This window comes from Paroedura picta, chromosome 9 (genome assembly GCF_049243985.1).
Source record: "Paroedura picta isolate Pp20150507F chromosome 9, Ppicta_v3.0, whole genome shotgun sequence".
Taxonomy (NCBI): Eukaryota; Metazoa; Chordata; class Lepidosauria; order Squamata; family Gekkonidae; genus Paroedura; species Paroedura picta.
The window spans coordinates 82,645,108-82,666,735 of record NC_135377.1 but is presented as its reverse complement, the minus strand read 5'-3'; the positions used below and the strand labels follow the sequence as shown (position 1 = coordinate 82,666,735).

The window sequence follows — 21,628 nt, the reverse complement described above, 5'->3', positions numbered from 1 at the left end:
CTTTCCCATCACAAAACGACTGGAGGCAGATGTCAGGGTCCCATTTCACACCTCCACCCCCCCAACCAGGAGGACTAGACTCCACAGCTGTACTGCCAGAAACCTCAATGGACTGAGCGTACCATTGGTGCATTGTTGTGATTTCTGGCTGCCACTGCAGTGCATACATTTCATGGGTCTGCAAGGGTTCCTTGGTGTTCCGCTGGTGATGCTTCATGGGTACAGATGAATGAGAAGCACATGCGCTTATGACTTGGAGGGGGGTGCAGAGGTTGTGAGTGTTCGGTCGGGGCAGGCACAGGCCTCTCGGTGCGTGGTGGCCCCCTCCAGCCTCAAAGACGCAGTTCCAAACAACGGCCGATGCCGCTGGGTCACAATAACATTTCCCTGCTAAACGCGTAGGTTGCCTGTTCTCCGGCGAGACAAGCGGAAGACCCGTGAAAAGACAGCAAGGAGACCATCGGTGAACAGCCCAGGAATTTTGCCCTCCACAGACCTTTGCGTTTTTCCCTTTTGCAGAGGCTAACTTAATAGTGAGCACAGCCACCAAAAAGCCCATCTCAGTACTGGCAACCATATATTATTATTCACAGTCAGAGTAGTTCAGCAGTGGAATAGGCTGCCTAAGGAGGTGGTGAGCTCCCCCTCACTGGCAGTCTTCAAGCAAAGGTTGGATACACACTTTTCTTGGATGCTTTAGGATGCTTAGGGCTAGTCCTGCGTTGAGCAGGGGGTTGGACTAGATGGCCTGCATGGCCCCTTCCAACTCCAGGATTCTGTGATTCTATGATTATATCTGAGTGTCTATCTGCATGCACAGGCCGTGTACACTAGTAGTGTATGTATTTTACTTATTCTGCCACAGGCATCCGACCGATGCACAAAAATTATGCCTGGGTTAAACAAAGTGGAGAGGGAGAACATACTAGAATATGGGAACAAATCCAAAACAAACAAAAGGAAACCATACGTAGATCAATAGCGTTATTAAACTGTGCAATTAATGGCCATTGAACATAATGAGGTCCATGATCCTAAATGGCAGATAAAAGGGGACCAGACAGATTTATGGAGAATCAGTCGATCAACAGCTACTAGCAAAGATGACTTAAGGGAACCTCCATAGTCAGCGGCACCAAACCTCAGAATTCCAGTGCCAGGAAGCAACTTCAGGGAAGCCCTTGGTCAGATGCTGGAGGAGATGGACCACTGACCTGATGTAGCAGGGCCCTTCTAAGCCACCCAACCAAGGGATACATAAGTAAATTCAGTGCAGTCTTTATGCTAGACTAGCATCAAGCTGCTAATTGTTTGACAAGTCCTGGTTTCAAACCCTTGTTTATTTAAAATATGACTCCCTGTGATATTTCCGTGGTTATTTATGTCATATGCTAAAACAATACAGTACAAACACCAGCAAAACATTAAATAACAGACACATGGTTAAAACAGCAAAACCCCAACAGCAAAGACCAAGGGAAAAAAAACAAGGAAAAATAAATTCACAACCAGTGGTTTCTAAAAAATCACAAAGAGGTCCAAGCAAGACAGGATAAATAGCTTCATTCAAGGCCAATAAGAATTAAACTGTCTTTGTCCAGGGCTTAAAAGGCAACAAAAGCTCGGTGGTGGGAGGGTTGCAAAAGTCTTGGGAGGCTCAGCAAAAGCCCAGCACCTGCTTCCACAAGTGGGGGCATAAAGAGAAGAGCTGCAGAAGATGATCTTTGCTGGCAGGCACATTTGTCGAAGAGATGACACACCCCAGGCCCAGAGGTCTGCTACACAGGAACAAGGCCTGTGCAGTCTCCTTGTCCCGGTTTCCTGCTAGTGACTACCCCAGCTCATACTACCAGGGCTGAAGCTCATCATCACATTGTAGCAATGTGTCTATCAGGTTCTCTGACTGCCCCGCCATCATTTTTTTTAAAAGCCTCTAGACCCTTTCAGGGAGGAGACATCCCTTTCCCCTCATATCTCCATAACGAAAGGGGCTAGAGCAGCAGTTCTCAACCGCTCCAAGGCAGCGACCCCAACTGCAGCGGCGGGGTTGCCGCACACACGTGCACAGACTCGTGCGCTGCCGCACAACAGTCGGCCAAGTTGGCTGACAGACCTCCTTCCCCCTGGCCCCTTCCCCCCCCAGCCCTGTACTTTCAGGGGAAGGTGATGGGGGCCAGAAGCAGCAGCAGGGGTAGCAGGCGAAGGCAGCAGGCGGTGGCAGCAGCCAGTGGAGGAGGAGCCATGGCAAGGACCGCCTCCACGCCGTCCTGACTGTTGTGTGCCTACAGGCACAGTGCGCAAGAGTCGGGGCAGCATGGAGACGGCCATTGCCGTGGCTCCTCTGCCGTCGGCCGCTGGCTGCCGCCGCCTACCATAGCGGCAGCGGCAACTAACCCGAAGACGCTGGGTAAGGGGCCAGGCAACCCCAAATTGGGTTGCAACCCCAGGATTGAGAACCACTGGGCTAGAGGCTTAGTTTTAAATGAAGGCTGGAAATTCAGGGAACCTGTCAGAATTATTAATGTTAGAACAAATATTCAATTGACAAAAACACGCACGGTGGTGTGGGTAGGAGACAGCCATTGCAGAGCCAGGAATGGAGAAACTGGCTGCTATGTGCAAAACCCACACTTCCCCACATGCTTAAAAGCCCCAAGCCTTGTAGGAACCCAGTCCGGAGGAAGATCAGAGAAAAGCCAGGGGAAACCTGGGAGTGCATGCCAGCGCACCATGATGCTGTGGGGGAGGAGGCAAACAATCTGCTTGCAAACCATGTTGCATCTGGGGCAAATAAGCCATGTGGAAATGGAACAGTGGGCATGAATTCAACCTCCTTTCCCCACCCATGTAGCCCCAAATCAACCTCCCCTCCTCCACTAGCCTCCCCCCTCCCACTTTCAGGAAAACGTAAAGTGATGGGAGATCCTATAACCCAGGGGTAGTCAACCTGTGGCCCTCCAGATGTTCATGGACTACAATTCCCATGAGCCCCTGCCAGCATTTGCTGGCAGGGGCTCATGGGAATTGTAGTCCATGAACATCTGGAGGACCACAGGTTGACTACCCCTGCTATAACCAATTCCCAGTGCCACGGCTAGATCTTCCTTCCTTGCAGTCAATGGTGTGCCAGTAAGAACTGAGAGCAATGTCAATTCTTCCTCTGTGATGCATCTTCTTTACTGCCTTTGGGCAAACTGTGGTCTCTCATTCAGGCGTAACTCAGAGGATAAGGACAAAATTGGGACTCCCGAGCGCCTCAGAAGGGCGAGGAACCAGTGCAACAAAAAAATCAACCTTGGCTGCGTCCGTGGTGAGATCTAGGTTTTCAGGTGCGTCAGAGAGGGAAAACCTCCACATACAGTGGCAGGAAAATGTAAAATTAACTCAGAGCATTTTCTTACAAATAACAAACCATTCTCTTTAAAAATGTAAAAATACATACATCCTTTCTTTTTAAAAAAAATATCCTAATTAGAGTATTTCCCCCCAGTCTTATCTCATCTATGAAAGTCTCCAAACTTGGTCTCTCCTTGGGAATAAGCAAAGACCTACAATGAAGCTCAGGAGGGTCATCCTTACAGCGCTCTCCCTTGTGCGCGTCAAATAAGACTCAGATGACAAAGGAAGGGACAGGGTGTCAAGTAGGGTTGTGCACTTCACGCTGGGATGGCTGCTTTGGCGGCCGGAGCGCACAACCCTAGTGTCAAGGTAGCATCAAGTTCTCCAGGGATTCCTGGAAGTCAACTTTATTTGTTCCACACTTTGACTGAAGTTTTAAAAAATGAAAAAAAACACCACAATCCACAACCGCATTTCCATCCTTTGGTCACGATGAATGGTGCTTGGCCCTTCCCCACAGCGCTAGTTTCTTTGTGGTCAGCAGCTGGGACAGTCCGCTTAAGAGCATCAAGAAGATGGCCAAGGACATGACGAGGACGTAGTGGCTGATGCTGCAGACAGAGAGGAAAAGGCTGGTCAGAAAGAAAAAGCACTGCCAAGCCGCGTTCACAGGCAAAGCCAAGCGAGAGGGACCACCAGTGAGGTCCCTTCATCACCAGTTGGCCAAGGCAATACGGACTGCAGAGGGCCACATAAAAGCTGTACACGCTTTTAATCCCTCAACATGTGTAGATGGGAATAAATCGGGAAGAACTGCCAATGGTTTAGAACTGTGTGAATCGCCAGATCTACCCAAACCACCCAGCCTACAGATTGCTACCTGACACATTCAGAGTTCTGAGCCACCACAGGTGCCCTGTGAGTCCACGTGTGGCTAGACAGCAAACTCTGGGGCTTTGAATCCGGTATAAAAATACGAATGAATGAATGAATGAATGAATGAATGAATGAATGAATGAATGAATGAATGAATGAAACAGGAGAACCTTTAGCACAGTGGTTCTCAACCTGGGGTTCTTGGGACCTCATTGGGGGTTGAATGATCCTTTCACAGGGGTTGCGGCAGGGCAAGCAGCTTGGACGGGGGGGGGGGAGCATCATCTACACAACAGCCTTGCGGGGTAGATTGAGATAGAGTGTTCATCTGTTTGGAGCAGCGGAAAAGAGCGAGATGGGCATGGTGGGACAAGAGGCAGAACTGAACTGAGAAACCCCGGGGAAAACCCAGTTTATATACAATCATGAACAATGGTCACGCCATTGGTCAGTTTCACGCCATTGGTCAGTTTCGGTTTAATTTCTGTGAAAGAACCCTTGCATAATTTTATGGTTGGGGGGTCACCACAATGTGAGGAACTGTATTCAAGGGTCGTGGCATTAGGAAGGTTGAGAACCACTGGCTTAGCACATGCAGGATTTACTCCTAACCAGGGCAGTGGAAGCTGCTGGCGGGGTTATTAGGGAAAGAGAGTGTTGGCATCAGGTTTTAGAGAACTGAAAAAGGACACAGCGACGAGAAAGAACGCAGTCCCTCATGCTTAAGGACCACCAACATGAAAAGACAAGTTCCTCATGAGAAGTATCATTTATTATTATTTTGTCGAACAGCACGTGTGTAGGGCAGCCGGGAGATCCTATGATTGTAGGATTGTCTGGCAAGAGATGTTCAGAGCTGGTTTGTCATTGCCTGTCTGTGCCATGACTCTCAGTTCCCTTGGAGGTCTCCCACACAAATACTGACCAGGGCCAACCCTGCTTAGCTTCTGAAATCTGACAAGACCAAGGTGTCTGGGCTACCCAGGTCAGGGCCATCATGCTGCCAGCAGGGTGACCTTGGGTCAGTCACAGTTCTGTCAGAGCTCTCTCAGCCTCACCTACTCCACAGGGTATCTGTTGTGGGGAGAGGAAAGGAAGGAGATTGGAAGCCACTTAGAGACACATGAGGCCAGCTGGATGACCTTGGGCCAGTCACAGTTCTATCAGGGCTCTCTCAGTCCCACCTACCTCACAAGGTGCCTGTTATGGGCCTTTCATATCACTGACTGCATAAAGATGCCAAGTATCGAACTCGGGACCTTCTGCCTGCCAAGCAGATGCTCTAACCCTGAGTCACAATCCTTCCCTGGAAGGCAGACTATCTGTACCAATTCCAAAACTAATCAGGCGCACTTGATTTTTAAATTGGCAAAGTTTGCTCCTGCCACTTGAAACAGGGCGGTTAGCTCCCCATTCACAGGCATCTGGCCCTGCAGAGAATTCCCCCCTTGGGAATACGGATCATTCTTCTTAGGCAGCAAGTCTGGGTTTGTTTGACTGCAGGGTGTTGAAATTAGCAGGATTGGTTCATTTTAGCACGGCCTTTTCTTCGACGAAAGGCGCCTCTAAGATCGGACAGACTGTAATCCCGAGTCAAGCCAAACACTCTGCTTATGATCAACTCTTTCCGCTTCTGAAGCACTGTAAAGGTGTGCAGACGGGGGAGCCAGGGCAAACTGTGAAATTATCCCCAAGACTCCCCCACCCTCGCCACGGGCACATGGAAACGGCACACGAAGGCCGGTGCCCTCCCACAAAGAAGGGGCCAGTTCAGGTGCTGATAATATCCAGTCTCGTTTGTCAAAATGCAGGAGGAGCCGGCTGAACAGCCAGGTCGGCACCCTTTGGACTCTGCCGCTCCCGGGAACAAACTGATAACAGGAGCTTCTCTCCGGAGACAACCCTCATCTTGCCACCCGGCTGCCAGGGCTGGATTGTGTCTTGGGGAGGGGAGGGGGGTGAGACACTTCAGGACTGCTCAAAAAGGAGGCGATACGGAGCCAGGTTTGGGTTAAAAGCATTTCACAGGGAGCTTTCTAAGAGCCACCTCCTAGACTTCCTCGCTCCCCCAAAGTTCAAGCTGACAGACGAGGATAAATGAGCTGTCTTCACATTTATGGCAAAAAAAAAATTGCTGATCTTTAATTCCAATTTCCATCAGTATTCCTAGCCTAAGAGCACACTGTAATTATTTTGAAATGTTTAAAAAAGGACTTAATGGCTTTGGAATTCATCAAAAGACAGTATGTGTAATGGTTAAAGGAGACCCAGGTTCAAACCTTCACTCTGCTACAGAGGCAGTCATACACGCTCAGCCTAACTGGCCTCGTAGGGGTGTTGTGAAGACAAAATGGAGGAGGGGAAAGAAGAAGAAGAAGAGTTGGTACTTATATGCCGCTTTTCCCTACCCAAAGGAGGCTCAAAGGGGCTTACAGTCGCTTTTCCATTCCTCTCCCCACAACAGACACCCTGTGAGGTGGGTGAGGCTGAGAGAGCCCTGATCACTGCTCGGTCAGAACAGTTTTATCAGTGCTGTGGCGAGCCCAAGGTCACCCAGCTGGCTGCATGTGGGGGAGTGCAGAATCGAACTCGGCATGCCAGATTAGAAGTCCGCGCTCCTAACCACTACACCAAACTGGCTCTCTTACAATCGCCTTCCCTTTCCTCTCCCCACAGCAGACACCCTGTGAGGTGGGTGAGGCTGAGAGAGCTTTGACAGAACTGCTCTGGGAGAACAGCTCCATCTGGACTGTGACAAGCCCAAGGTCACCTGGCTGGCTGCAAGAGGAGGAGCAGAGAATCAAACCAGCCCAGGTATCTGTTTGCATTCTTCCTTTTATTTCCTCCTCCCAATGGCACTATTTGAACAGTCGTTCGTTCCTGTAGTTTGGCATTTTTGGCAAGCCACCTGGAATCCCTTTTGGGGAGCATATCCACACAGAGCGCCTGTCTAAAAACATGACTCTTTGGCAATTTTGGTTACTGTCCCATTAAGCGATCAACCTCGTTATTTCCCGAATTCCCAGGTTGGCTGCTTTGGGACTGCCAGAGGTCATCAGCAGAGTTTATGTGACAAACTCGCAAGGTTCTCTATTTGTGTGATTTGTGTGACAACAATACTATTATTTATAGTTTATATTCCGGAGGCTCGACGTTTTGCCAAAACAAACCCGGTCTCTGCTCAGCCAGCTCACCACTGGCAAGAGCACAAGGAAAGAAAACGAGATGAGGGGGAAGATGCTCCGTTGCAAAAAGGAAAGTTGGCTATTATTGTTGTTATTATTATTTATTAGAATTATATCCCGTCGCTTTCTAGACTCATGGAGGCTTACGACATCAAAGCCACATAAAACCCCCACATAAAACCATTCTAGCCCAAAGACTGGTGGCCTAAAGTCCCTCCCTCGAGCAGACCCCTCAAGAGGAGAGGGGTGTAGATACAAGACAACTGAGCCTGAGGACAAAGAGGCAGGCCAAAGGGGTTACCAAATCCAGAGAGCAATGACTTGCCGGTGCAAAACAAGGCGCAGAAATGCCCATGCAAATGGTGGCATGGAATGACTGTTCATAAGGGATGCACATGCTGGCAGGGGCTCATGGGAATTGTATTCCATGGCCATCTGGAGAACCACAGTTTGGCCACCCCTGGTTTACAGTCTTTAAAAGTCAGAAGCAAAAAGAGTTCCCTGGGAGACAGCTGATTCTAAGGACCAGACTGAATGCCAAAGACAGGAGACACCACCAGATAGGACAGCGAGGGTAGCACAGTGTTTACGGCAGGGAAGGCCAACAACAGGGCAGATACACCAAGAACATCAGAAGAGCCCTGCTGGATCAGACCAGTGGTCCATCTTGTTCAGCATCATGTTTCACGCAGTGGCCAGGCAGTTCTTCTGAAGGGCCCACAACACAGCATGGAGGCCAAGAACACCAGAAGAGTCCTACTGGATCAAACCAACAGTCCAGTATCCTGTCTCCTAACAGTGCCAACCAGTTCCTCTGGAGGGCCAACAACAAGGCATAAAGGCGGGGGCCTTCCCTTTAAGTTGCCTCCTGACTCTGGGATTCAAAGGCCTCTGATTGTGAAGATTCCCCTAAGTCACCATGGCTAGTATTAATTGATTTATCCGTCATGAATCTATCTAATCCCGCTTTACATCTGTTTATTCCAGTAGCCATCCCTACATCCTCTCGCAGTGAGTTCCACGTTTTAACCACTCTCTGTGTAAAGCAGTGTTTCCCTTTGTCCATCCTGAACCTACTGCCCATCGGATTCGCAGGATGCCCTCGAGGTCTATTATTTGGGGAGAGGGAGAAAAAGTTCTTTTCGTCGATTGCAGCAGTCGCAGGGCCAGAGTTTGTTTTTTAGTCTGGCTCTCTGGGAGGCCCGAGGGTTGTGCTCATAAAGAGTCTGACATTATATGGGAGCTCTCCAGAAGAGTGGGGTCGGGGGGTCTCGTGCTCCACCTGTTGAGATGCCAATCAACACCTGTCAGCACATCCCCAAGGGGCCCAAAGTTCAAGACTAGGATTGGACGCTTCAGCCTCCGAAGCAGCCATTCCCGCCTGAAGCAGCCAGCGCCACGGCGCTGGCTGCTTCAAGTGGGAATGGCCGCTTCGGAGGCTGAAGTGCCCAACCCTAAAAGACGTTAACACGACATAAGGTGACAGGAGCACTCTCCCTGTCGGGATCCGTACAGGTCATCCTGGCAAAAACATGCCTCCTAAGTATGTAAAAAAGTATGTATGGGGAAAATAAAGTATGTATGGGGAAAATAAAAATGCAGAGAAGTCGGATTCCTTCCTCTCTCTCCTCTCTCTCTCTCTCTCTGCCTCCCTCTCTCCCTTTCTTTCTGGGAGCTTTCCTTCCTTCCTTCCTTCCTTCCTTCCTTCCTTCCTTCCTTCCTTCCTTCCTTCCTTCCTTCCTTCCTTCCTTCCTTCCTTCCTTCTCTCTCCCTCCCTTCCTTCCTTCTCTCTCCCTCCCTCCTTTCTCTTTCTTTCTTTCTTTCTTTCTTTCTTTCTTTCTTTCTTTCTTTCTTTCTTTCTTTCTTTCTTTCTTTCTTTCTTTCTTTCTTTCTTTCTTTCTTTCTTTCTTTCTTTCTTTCTTTCTTTCTTTCTTTCTTTCTTTCTTTCTTTCTTTCTTTCTCTTTCTCTCTTTCTTTTTTTCTCTCCCTCTCTCTTTCTCCCTTTCTCTGTCCCTTCCTTCTTTCCTTCCTTCCTTCCTTCGCTGGGCTGTGCAGAACGTTTGCCCAAAAGGCCGTGTAGGAAAAGGGGTGGCCCTTCCAACAGAATGCAATTAAAAGCAGTCCAGGCTCCATTTGTTATCGCTTAAAGTCAGCCAAGGCTACTAGGAATGAGGGCTGGCGTGCCCACAGGCAGGCTGGCCTGGAAAATTAGCTTTCACGCAGGGAGTGGTGTTGTAATTTAAAAAAAAATGCCAGGCTTCCTGAACAAAAAGCGAAAAAGGCAATCTAGAGTGATGACAGCTGGGCGATGCTTGATATTCTCGCGTCATTATTGTTCCCCCTCAGCCTCAGTCCACATGGGCTGGGAGAGCTCGTGGACGGCCTCTTTGTCGGATCTCGGGGCAGGCTCAGTAAGAACGTCCAGACATCAGCAAGGGCTGAAGTGGCAGGAGTGATCTTACCCCAACAGGCCGAGGCACAGCCAGCATCCCCGTTTAAGATCAAATGTAAATGTACAGAGAGAACATTTGGGAAAGTTGTCCCAGGGCTGTGCTCCTTCCCAGTGCTGGTGTCAAAACGTATGCCTCAACACTTCACAGACAGAAGAGAAGGTTATTTGCACCTCACTTTTTACTCCCTAAAGGAGCCTCAATGCAATCGCCTGTCCTTCCTCTCCCCACAACACAACCCTGTAAGGTAGGTGAGGCTGAGAGAGCCTTTCTCCATGAGCTACTCAAACCCGGAAGTTCTCCTCCGTTCACAGAAGGCATGGCGGTGGGGATTTTTGATACCACCAACTCCAGACTGTTCCGGGGGGCAGGGGGAGGCCCCCCAGGATCAGCTTTTCCTCGGAAATGTTGAGCTGGAGAGGGGAGATAAGAGAGCAGCATGCCATGAGCAGATATGCTTCTGTCAGAGGAAATTTCAAGGGGATGCAGGCCATACTCCCCCCCCACACACACACACACCATCTGCTGCAGCTTTCACTGCTGCCTGGTCACAAGACCCCCATGAAGAAGGGAGGGGAACACGGTACGGGGGAGCTACTTTTCCTTTGGGGAAATACGTGATTTGCATTCCTAGGCAATCTTTTGTTTGCTGCTCGCCATCACTAAATCTTTATTAATGTCTACATCAGGGGTCGTCAAACTGCGGCCCTCCAGATGTCCATGGACGACAATTCCCAGAAGCCCCTGCCAGCGAATGCTGGCAGGGGCTTCTGGGAATTGTCGTCCATGGACATCTGGAGGGCCGCAGTTTGACTACCCCAGGTCTACATTGATGCTATGTTTATTTATTTATGTTTTGCCTTTTTGTTTTGCCTGCTCAGAAAGCCTCAGGGCGGATTACGATGTCAATACGCTACATACATCCTCTTCAAAAAAGGACAAAAATAAAATTCAACACTAGTTGTTGTTGTTAGTTGCGAAGTTGTGTCCGACCCATTGTGACTCCATGGACAATGATCCTCCAGGCGTTCCTGTCCTCTACCATCCCCCGGAGTCCATTTAAGTTTGCACCGAGTGCTTCAGTGACTCCATCCAGCCACCTCATTCTCTGTCATCTCCGTCTTCTTTTGCCCTCAATCGCTCCCAGCATTAGGCTCTTCTTCCTTCTCATGAGGTGGCCAAAGTATTTGAGTTTCATCTTCAGGATCTGGCCTTCTAAACAGCATTAGTTAACATCAGTTAAAACTGTTTAAAAATTACACCGCTAATATTGCCTTTAATTAATTTATGTAATACTACCACTTCTAGCCCCCTTCAAGGATCGCTGCCTTGTTGTGGCAAGGGGGCTTGCGTAGTTCAGTGAAGCTATGAGCTATGCCGTGCAGGGCCACCCAAGACGGACAGGTCATAGCTGAGAGCTCTGACAAAAGGTGATCCACTGGAGAAGGAAATGGCAAACCACTCCAGTATCTTTGCCATGAAAACTCTATGGACAGTTCCAATAGGCATAACGATATGACGCTGGAAGATGAGCCCCTCAGGTCGGAAGGTGTCCAATATGCTACTGGGGATGAGCAGACGGCTAGTACGAGTAGCGCCAGAATGAATGAAGCGGCTGGGCCAAAGCCGAAAGGACGCTCAGTTGTGGAAGTAACTGGTGGCGAAAAGACAGTCCGATGCTGTAAAGATTTTTATTCCATAGGAACCTGGAACGTCAGATCCATGAATCAAGGCAAGCTGGACGTGGTTAAACAAGAAATGAGAAGACTGAACATCGACATTTTAGGAATCAGTGAACTAAAATGGACAGGAATGGGTGAATTTAATTCAGATGACCATCAGGTATACTACTGTGGACAAGAATCTCGCAGAAGAAATGGAGTAGCCTTCATAATCAATAAGAGAGTAGGAAAAGCAGTCTTGGGATACAATCCCCAAAATGACAGAATGATCTCAGTTCGAATCCAAGGCAAACCATTCAACATCACAGTGATCCAGGTCTACGCCCCAACCACTGCTGCTGAAGAGGATGAAGTTGATCAGTTCTATGAAGCCCTACAACACCTTCTAGAAGCAACGCCCAAAAATGATGTGCTTATCATCATGGGGGATTGGAATGCTAAAGTAGGAAGCCAAAAGATAACCGGGATAACAGGCAAGTTTGGCCTTGGAGTACAAAATGAAGCAGGGCACAGGCTGGTAGAATTTTGTCAAGAGAATACAATGGTCATAGCAAACACTCTTTTCCAGCAACCCAAGAGACGACTCTACACATGGACATCACCAGACGGTCAACACAGAAATCAGATTGACTATGTGCTCTGCAGCCAAAGATGGAAAAGTTCTATCCAGTCAATAAAAACAAGACCAGGAGCTGATTGTGGTTCAGATCATGAGCTTCTTGTTGCAAAATTTAGGCTTAAATTGAAGAAAGTAGGGAAAAGCACTAGGCCACTCAGGTATGAACTAAATCATATCCCCGACGAATACACAGTGGAGGTGACAAATAGATTTAAGGAATTAGATCTGATAGACAGAGTGCCTGAAGAACTATGGACGGAGGTTCGCAACATTGTACAAGAGGTAGCAACTAAAACCATCCCAAAGAAAAAGAAATACAAGAAATCAAAATGGCTGTCTGAGGAAGCTTTACAAATAGCTAAGGAGAGAAGGGAAGTGAAAGGCAAGGGAGAAAGAGAAAGATACACCCAATTGAATGCAGAATTCCAGAGAAAAGCTAGAAGAGATAAGAATGCCTTCTTAAATGAACAGTGCAAACAAATAGAAGAAAACAATAGAATGGGGAGGACCAGAGATCTTTTCAAGAAAATTGGAGATATGAAGAGAACGTTTCATGCAAAGATGGGTATGATAAGGGACCAAAATGGTAGGGACCTCACAGAAGCAGAAGAGATTAAACAAAGGTGGCAAAATTATACAGAAGAACTATACAAGAGCGAGCTTAACATCCCTGATGACCACAATGGGGTAGTTACTGACCTGGAGCCAGACATCCTGGAATGTGAAGTCAAATGGGCCTTAGGAAGTCTGAGCAACAATAAAGCTAGTGGTGGTGACAGCATTCCAGTTGAACTATTCAATATCTTAAAGGACGATGCAGTAAAAGTGCTACACTCAATATGCCAGCAAATTTGGAAAACTCAGCAATGGCCACAGGATTGGAAAAGGTCAGTTTACATTCCAATCCCAAAGAAGGGCAATGCCAAAGAATGTTCAAACTACCGCACCATTGCACTAATTTCTCATGCTAGCAAAGTTATGCTCAAAATCCTACAAGCTAGGCTCCAGCAATATGTGGACCGAGAACTTCCAGAAGTACAGGCAGGATTTCGAAGAGGCAGAGGAACTAGAGATCAAATTGCCAACATACGCTGGATCATGGAGAAAGCTAGGGAGTACCAGAAGAACGTCTACTTCTGCTTCATTGACTATGCTAAAGCCTTTGATTGTGTGGAGCACAACAAATTGTGGCAAGTTCTTAAAGAGATGGGAATACCAGAGCATCTTATTTGTCTCTTGAGAAATTTATATGCAGGTCAAGAAGCAACAGTGAGAACTGAACATGGAATCACTGACTGGTTCAAAATTGAGAAAGGAGTTCGGCAAGGCTGTATACTGTCGCCTTGCCTATTTAACTTGTATGCAGAGCACATCATGAGAAATGCAGGATTAGAGGAGTCACAAATTGGGATCAAGATTGCAGGGAGAAATATCAACAACCTCAGATACGCAGATGATACCACCCTAATGGCAGAAAGTGAAGAGGAACTAAAGAGCCTGTTGATGCGGGTGAAGGAGGAGAGTGCAAAAGTTGGCTTGAAACTCAACATCAAGAAAACAAAGATTATGGCATCCGGCCCTCTCAATTCCTGGCAAATAGATGGGGAAGAAATGGAGATAGTGACGGATTTTATTTTCCTCGGCTCCAAGATCACTGCAGATGGGGACTGCAGCAAAGAAATTAAAAGACGCTTGCTCCTAGGGAGGAAAGCTATGGCAAATCTAGACAGCATCCTAAAAAGCAGCGACATCACCCTGCCAACAAAAGTGTGTTTAGTCAAGGCTATGGTCTTCCCAGTTGCAATGTATGGCTGCGAAAGTTGGACCATAAGGAAGGCCGAGCGTCAAAGAATTGAGGCATTTGAACTCTGGTGCTGGAGAAGACTCTTGCGAGTCCCTTGGACTGCAAGGCGAACAAACCGGTCAGTCCTAGAGGAGATCAACCCTGACTGCTCTTTAGAAGGCCAGATCCTGAAGATGAAACTCAAATACTTTGGCCACCTCATGAGAAGGAAGGACTCCCTGGAGAAGAGCGTAATGCTGGGAGCGATCGAGGGCAAAAGAAGAAGGGGACGACAGAGAATGAGGTGGCTGGATGGAGTCACTGAAGCAGTAGGTGCAAACTTAAATGGACTCCGGGGAATGGTAGAGGACAGGAAGGCCTGGAGGATCATTGTCCATGGGGTCGCGATGGGTCGGACACGACTTCGCACATAACAACAACAACAACCACTTCTAAAACTTTATTTCCACATAGGCTTTTTTCTCCAAACGCTAAATGCCCAAGGGCATTTAGCATTAGAAGAAAAAGTCTATGTGGAAATAATGTTTTAGTATCAGCAGTATTACTTAAAAGAATGCAGCTGTTTCCCCCTCTTTGGGCCACAAGCAGATTCCCTAACCTGGACCATGCGCCCTGTGGCTGATGCCTTCATGGACCTGCTCTTCCAACTAACACACAAATATGCACTCTATAAAAAGGTGCTATTAAAAGCTTAAGAGGCGACCTGAATAAAGTCCACTTGGGTGCTTATGGAAAACAAGGACTTGGATCTGCAAAAGGGGGGGGGGGGAGACGATGTAATAAAAAGGTGATAAAACCCTAGAAATGCTATTACATAATTTATGGTTATGTCCATATATCTTAGCAGGGACGGTCAGTTCCCACGGTATTATTTCAAAATCATCAGAAGGCTCATGCACGTCCTTTGCCTCTAAAACGAAAGCGCGCATATGCATGGAATCTGGGAACACCTTGGCAGAACCACGTCTTCCTTGCAGGCAGGATCTCCTTGTAGAGATCTCCCGAGATCACAACATGGAGCCCCCTGAGAAGACGTTTGTACGGCTTCCATCTGAGCTGTGCGGTCTGGATGTCAGAACCTTCTAGCGTAATCTTTTCCACTCCAGACTGCTTTGGACACAGTCCTTTCCTGCTTGACTAGCTGAATCCTCCTGCTCACAACAGCCTCCCTGCAGCCATTCTTTGTTGGTAGGGCTCTGAAAATAAATCGGAGAGGGCTGAAGTGGGAGGAGCCAATGGGGGAGTGCTGCGGATTCTTCCCTCCCATTCCTTGTCCATTGTGTGTAAATTCAACAAGGCCACTGCAAACCAGACAAATGAGCAGAATCATAGAGTTGGAAGGGGCCATACAGGCCATCTAGTCCAACCCCCTGCTCAACGCAGGATCAGCCCAAAGCATCTTAAAGAATCCAAGAAAAGTGTGTATCCAACCTTTGCTTGAAGACTGCCACCTCCTTAGGCAGCCTATTCCACAGAAAGCCACTCTGTCCTCCTGACTCTTCCACGGGTTACTTAAAAAATATTAAAGTATATTTTTTACAAATTAAATCCCCGCCCCAACTGGAGTAACCCCTCTGGGGCTTTGGAGTAACCCTGGAGTTACTAGTGGGCCTAGGGACAATCACAGCTGTACGTGCACACATGCCCTATGTGAATGTTGTGCCCCTCTGTCGACTTCTGGGGCTGGATGTCAGGGTGGGAAAGAAAGCAGGGTGTCATTACTGCTCCCACAGCCTGCAGGACAATGATCCAGGAAGCACCACTCAAGAAAGTCCCTGTTTTGGAAGATTCCTACCACAGCCCCAAATGCTCTGGGAGCTAACTAATAAATTCGAGTAAACAAAGTTGTGGATTTTATTACCCTTTAAGGAAAATTTCCTTTCCACGGGCTGCAGACACAAGCTTCACCCCCAGAATCTAGAACGTGTGCTCTTTTCATTAAGCCCTCAACAAAGCTTGTGCAGTCCTGGTAAGTGTTTTGAACACTGCGCGGCTCACACCTCTTGAACAAGAGGCAAGGCCGGTTTATCCATGCAGCACATGCTACTGGTCCTGTGCTTCCACGGGCCCTGCATGGTGCCTTCCCCCCATGGATCAGGGCTGTTGCCACTCTCCTCCTCCCTTTCCCTCTTTAAGGACACTCGGAGTGACAGCTCTTTCCACTGCTGGGGGGGGGGCTCTCTGCCCCCAGTCTGGCTGCTCCGGCTGCAAATGTACTCTGCTAGGGCCCTGCAAATCCTTAAGGCAGGGGTAGTCAACCTGTGGTCCTCCAGATGTCCATGGACTACAATTCCCATGAGCCCCTGCCAGCAAATGCTGGCAGGGGCTCATGGGAATTATAGTCCATGGACATCTGGAGGACCACAGGTTGATTACCCCTGCCTTAAACCACTCCCAGCAAGAGGGTCTAAGGAACAGATTCAAGGCAGAGCTACAAGTTAAATTAACAAGGGCATCCCCCTCCAGCACCAAAGGTCTTAAGCATCACCTTCAAAATGAGCAGTAAAATTTACTTGTGTGTTGGCAGGAATAATGCGGGGATATCAAAAGACGGTGAAAGTCTGATTTCAGTTGGAGCCCAATGTTTATTGCAAGGTGTATTTTACCATTATTTTCTAATGAGGTGGGAGAAAATGTTGCGCAAAGGGAGGGAAAAAGAGTCCGGGTTGTCATCGGCTGTTAACAGAATGCCGTGCCGCTCGGTAACCAGGTCTGGCTGTATTTAGTAGCCTCAACAGTGAGAAGCTAATGGGGAGGGGGGCAGTGGGGACGGCAAGCCAATTAAATGCAGAAACAGATCAGGGAGATAAATGCCAAAACTAGACAGCGTACAAAACATAGCAAGGAAGCAGTGCAAAGATGAGCAATCCCAGAAGGTCCAGCAGGCGTAATCATAGAAATTCTGCCTCTTAAGAAGCACTGACCTTTTCCTGGGCCTCAAACTAGATTGACTACATGAAACTGCATCAGAGAACAGTTGCCTTTTGGACCTGGAACCAGTTTTCTGAAGGGCTTCTTGGAGTACAGCTCTACGACGCCTCGAAGTGATGCTTGCTGGTTGTTCAAGCTCTCAAATCACAAGAAAGCCGGCCCAAAAGGCTGAAGGAAAAGGAAGTCTCATAGCTGCTAGGCAAACGGGGGTGGCCACTCCAGAAAGAGCTGCTAACCAACCACGGTGAGGGGGGTGGGGAGCAGATGTAGAGAGTGCCCAACTAGAAGCGCGCCTAGCCTCAACCAGGGCCAAGGCTTTTTCCGTCCTGGCCCCTACCTGGTGAAATGAGCTCCCGTGTGAGCTACGGGCCCTGCGGGAGCTGTCAGGGCCTGTAAAACGGAGCTCTTCCGCCAGGTCTATGGTTGAGGCTAGGACTGGCGAGGAAGAACATTGCCCCCCCTGGGGTCTGAAGTATACACCATTACCCTCCATCCCCTGATGCCCTGGTTTGGGTAAGGGAGTGACATTTCTGCCATGTTGGGTATTTTTTAAAGTCTTTTAGTGGAAGTTTTAATGGGGGATTTTAAGACTACAGTTACCCGCCACGAGCCTGTAGGCGGGAAATAAATCGAACAACAACAACAAGAACAACTAGCAACCACCCTAACAGACTGGCAGTGAATCTGAAAAACAGCACAGTGGGGTGGGAAGAGGACCAGACTACCACAGCGGAGACTAGGGTTGCACGCTTAAGTGCACTTCATCAATTGCCGAAGCCCAAGGCGGCCAGTGCTGCGCCGTGGAGGGGCCCCTCTTCTCCGCGCTGCAGTGCTGGCCTCCTTGGGCTTCGGTGACTGCCAAAGTGGCTGAACTGAGTGTACAACCCTGGTGGAGACCACAGATTCAAATCCCCCTTTACCCTTACCCTTTACGCAGGGGTAGTCAACTTGTGAACCTTTAGATGTTCATGGACTACAATTCCCATGAGCCCCTGCCAGCATTCGCTGGCAGGGGCTCATGGGAATTGTAGTCCATGGACATCTGGAGGGCCACAAGTTGACTACCCCTGGCCCAACCTACCTCATCAGGATATTCTGAGGATCCATGGCTTTGGAGAATTGCTAGATTTATTTTACATAGTAAGTGACAACAGAGAAATACTGTCTCAGCTAAATGACTACGAAATGACTATTCAAGGTGAAGTCTTTCCCCCAAGATATGGTGCTTCCGGCCCTGGACAGCCCAGGCTAGCCAAATCTGGTCAGAAGGGAAGGCAATTGCGAGCCACTTTGAGACTCTTCATTTTCTTCTTCTTCTACTGGACCGAAATTTAACTGTTCTACCGCAGACAAGAATGGCCACCCTCTGAAACTATCATTCAGCGAAGGAACTCAGAGGAGACAGGGGAGAAAATCTCAATGGGCAAGTAAGCCACGATTACAATTTACATATCAGGCAGTGAGACGGTGGAAAGAAGTCCTAAAACATTTGCCTTCGGACGGCGGCCAAGGGGAGGCCTTATGGGAAAGCAAAGGGCGCTCAAGCATCGCAGATAAAACAAAAGAGGAAGAGGAAAAAGAGAAACCTTGTACCTTGTTCCGATATCCAGCCAGCTTCCATAATCTTTAACCAGGAAAAAGAAGTGCTGGAGGGGAAGGGGGAGAAAAGAACAACTTGGATCAGTAAATAAACATTGTGCAAGGAGATCATGACAAGGCAGAAACCCCTTGCCACAGGCTGCTAAGTCAGGGCTTTTAAATCTTGAAGTTAACACCAGGGTCAGATCCAGCAGAAAATATTTAACTGAATCACAAGGCGGCCAGGAAAGAAGGCATTTGGGAGGTAGGCTTCAACCGGGGAAACGGAGGTGAAAAATCCCTTCCAGAGCCTTAGGGTCAAAGCAGTTTCTCCCAGGCTTGTGAGAGCCCTGTCATCTCTCTTCCCCCCAAGGATGTCTAGAACTTTTGAAAAAGACAACACCCTATATTACACTGGTCTATTCCCTTGCCCCCACTCCATTCTGCCTGCAGCTTCTTGTAAGGGATTTCATGTATGTGCCTCCTTTTAATGGATGTTACAAGAGAGACAATGGGATTTTCTGCACGTGTTATTTCCTTGCCTGGAGGCCTGTATTGCAATCTGCCCCCCTTTTCCGCATGGATTTTGCTCCTTCTGGACGTTGCTTCGATGTTTCATTGCTGTATCTGCAGCTTGTTTATGAGCACAATTCCAATGTTCATAACTAAACGGGAGAAACAGCGAAGAAATGCTGAACTGACTACTCAAGCGAGCAAGACATGTACAGAAAAGGAGGAGAGGACCCCTAAGCACAAAATTGATGGAAATAAGACATGCAGAAAAGCCTATTGGACCTGTCACTGACCATTCTACACCCCTTATCTGGTCTGGCCCTTTGGTATTGGGCATATGGGGATATTCTTCCCCATCATCAGTTGCATATATTAGTGATCAACATCAAAGAATCCAAGGCCTCAGTTTGGGAGACATGAGCAAGACTGTTAATGACAGGACATCTTGGAGGTCTTTAAAAACACAAGAATATCAGAAGGGCCTTGCTGGATCTGACCAGGGGTCCATCTAGTCCAACATCCTGTCTCACACAGAGGCCAATCAGTTCTTTTGGAGGGCCAACAACAGGACAGAGAGGCTGAGGCCTTCATAAGAACATCAGAAGAGCCCTGCTGGATCTGACCAGTGGTATATCCAACAACAAGGCATGAAGGCCAAGGCCTTAATTCAGGGGTAGTCAAACTGCGGCCCTCCAGATGTCCGTGGACTACAATTCCCAGGAGCCCCTGCCAGCATTCGCTGGCAGGGGCTCCTGGGAATTGTAGTCCACGGACATCTGGAGGGCCGCAGTTTGACTACCCCTGCCTTAATTAGAGCTTCATAAGGACCCTGGTGGATGAGACCAATGATCCATCTAGTCCAGCCTCCTGTCTCACACAGTGGCCAACCAGTTCTTCTAGATGGCATAGAGGCCAAGGCCTTCAAAAGAACATCAGCTCTGATAAATCAGACCAGCAGTCCATCTAGCCCAGCCTCCTGTCTTGCACACAGTGGCCAATCATCTTCTGTGAATGGTCAACAACAGGGCACAGAGGTCACGGTCTAGCCCAGATTTTGCCATAAGTCAAAACCAGCACTTAACACACATACAGGACACATTAAAGACACTCCAATATTTTGAATACCTAAAGCTGCTTTATAGTATTGACTGCTCAGACCGACATGCAGCAGCTCTCCAGGATGTCAGGGAGAGGTATTTCACACCACTTCCTGCCTCATCCTTTTAAACGGAGATATCGGGAACTGAGCCAGGGACCGTGCATATGCACAAGAGATGCTCTCCCACGGAGCCATAATCCCTCCCCCAGGCTTCAGAGCCTTACACCATTCAGACTATTAACAATGTCAAATTTGACATCAATTCAAAGGAGTAGCCATATCGGTCTGAAGTAGCACAATAAAATCAGATTTATTCAAGGCGTGAGCTTTCGAGTGCAAGCAATGAGGAAGAGTGCTTGCACTCAAAAGCTCACACCTTGAATAAATCTTTGTTGGTCTTAAAGGTGCCCCTGGACTCTGGCTTTATCAAATTTGACATCACACACTCTTGGGAGATAATATTATTAAGAGATTCTCAGCATAAAACTGGGCCTCTGTCAGGTGTTTGTCCAAGGTTTTTCCTCATAAAACGTAATAGATTGTTTCCCACACACACACACCCACACACACAAATTGGCAATGTGTGCCAGAATTTAATTACCTTAAATTTTACAGCAATTTTGAGCTTGTAAATGTTTCCTTCTCATACAGGGAATTACTTGAGCAGTTTCTATCCAATAATAGCCATGCATTTGGGCAATGGATTTGTTTTTGGAAGCACTGCGACTGGAAAAGCAGTTGTTCCAGCTCAGCATCCAGAAGAACCAGAGAGCAAGGCTGGCCAAACTGTGGCTCTCCAGATGTCCATGGACTACAATTCCCATGAGCCCCTGCCAGCACGTCTATAGAGTATTACACATTTGTTTGTGGACCACGCTGCAATTAAAATCACAACTGTATCCCATACCCGTATGAGATACCGTCTTCCGTGGCAGCCTCTTGTGATGTGAGACAACACAACGCAAGGCATGGCTACTTCAAGAAAATCCTCAGGGGGAAAAACTGAGATGTGGGAACTGAGAAGGCTGAAGAATATACAAGGGTTGTGCGCTTCGGCCGCCGAATTGGCCGTTCCAGTCCGAAGCAGCTGCCAATTCGGCGGCCTAAGGCCAATTCGGTGGCCTAAGGCCAATTCGGCGGCCTAAGGACACAACCCTACCACCCTAGCCCCCCCCCCCCACTACTCTGAAATACTTTTCCTTGGAGCCATTTTACAACATGTAAATACTCAATGACAGGATGAACATGTTTTGGGGCAGGGGTCTTCAACCCCCGGTCCGCGGCCCGGTACCGGGCCGTTAAGGCCATGGTACCAGGCCGCCAGCGGCCGCGCCTGCCTTCCCCCCCCCCCGCAGCGAGAGGGGGGAAGAGGCAGGCGCAGCCGCTGGCATGCCGGCGACGCAAATATGCACGTGCGGAGCCACCGCGCATGCATGTTTGCGCCCCCTGCTGGCGAAAACACACACGTGCGGCTGTTCTGCGCATGCGAGTTAGCGCCACCTAGTGGCAAAAATGTGCATGCGTGGCAGCTGCGCGTGCACGTTTACGTGCA

At 48.5% G+C, this 21,628-nt stretch overlaps 1 protein-coding gene across 1 annotated transcript in view; it reads right to left on the bottom strand.

The window, feature by feature from the left end:
- Positions 1-1,307: 1,307 nt before the first annotated feature.
- The window catches only part of PIGN (phosphatidylinositol glycan anchor biosynthesis class N), a 90,540-nt gene continuing 70,219 nt past the window's right edge, over positions 1,308-21,628 (bottom strand). Inside the window, exons 27-28 of the mRNA XM_077351173.1 lie at positions 18,480-18,532; positions 1,308-3,950 (exon numbers count right to left, since the gene is read on the bottom strand). Coding sequence (XP_077207288.1) covers positions 3,827-3,950; positions 18,480-18,532 — 177 coding nt within the window. The 3' untranslated portion in view covers positions 1,308-3,826. The remainder of the gene's footprint in view (positions 3,951-18,479; positions 18,533-21,628) is intronic.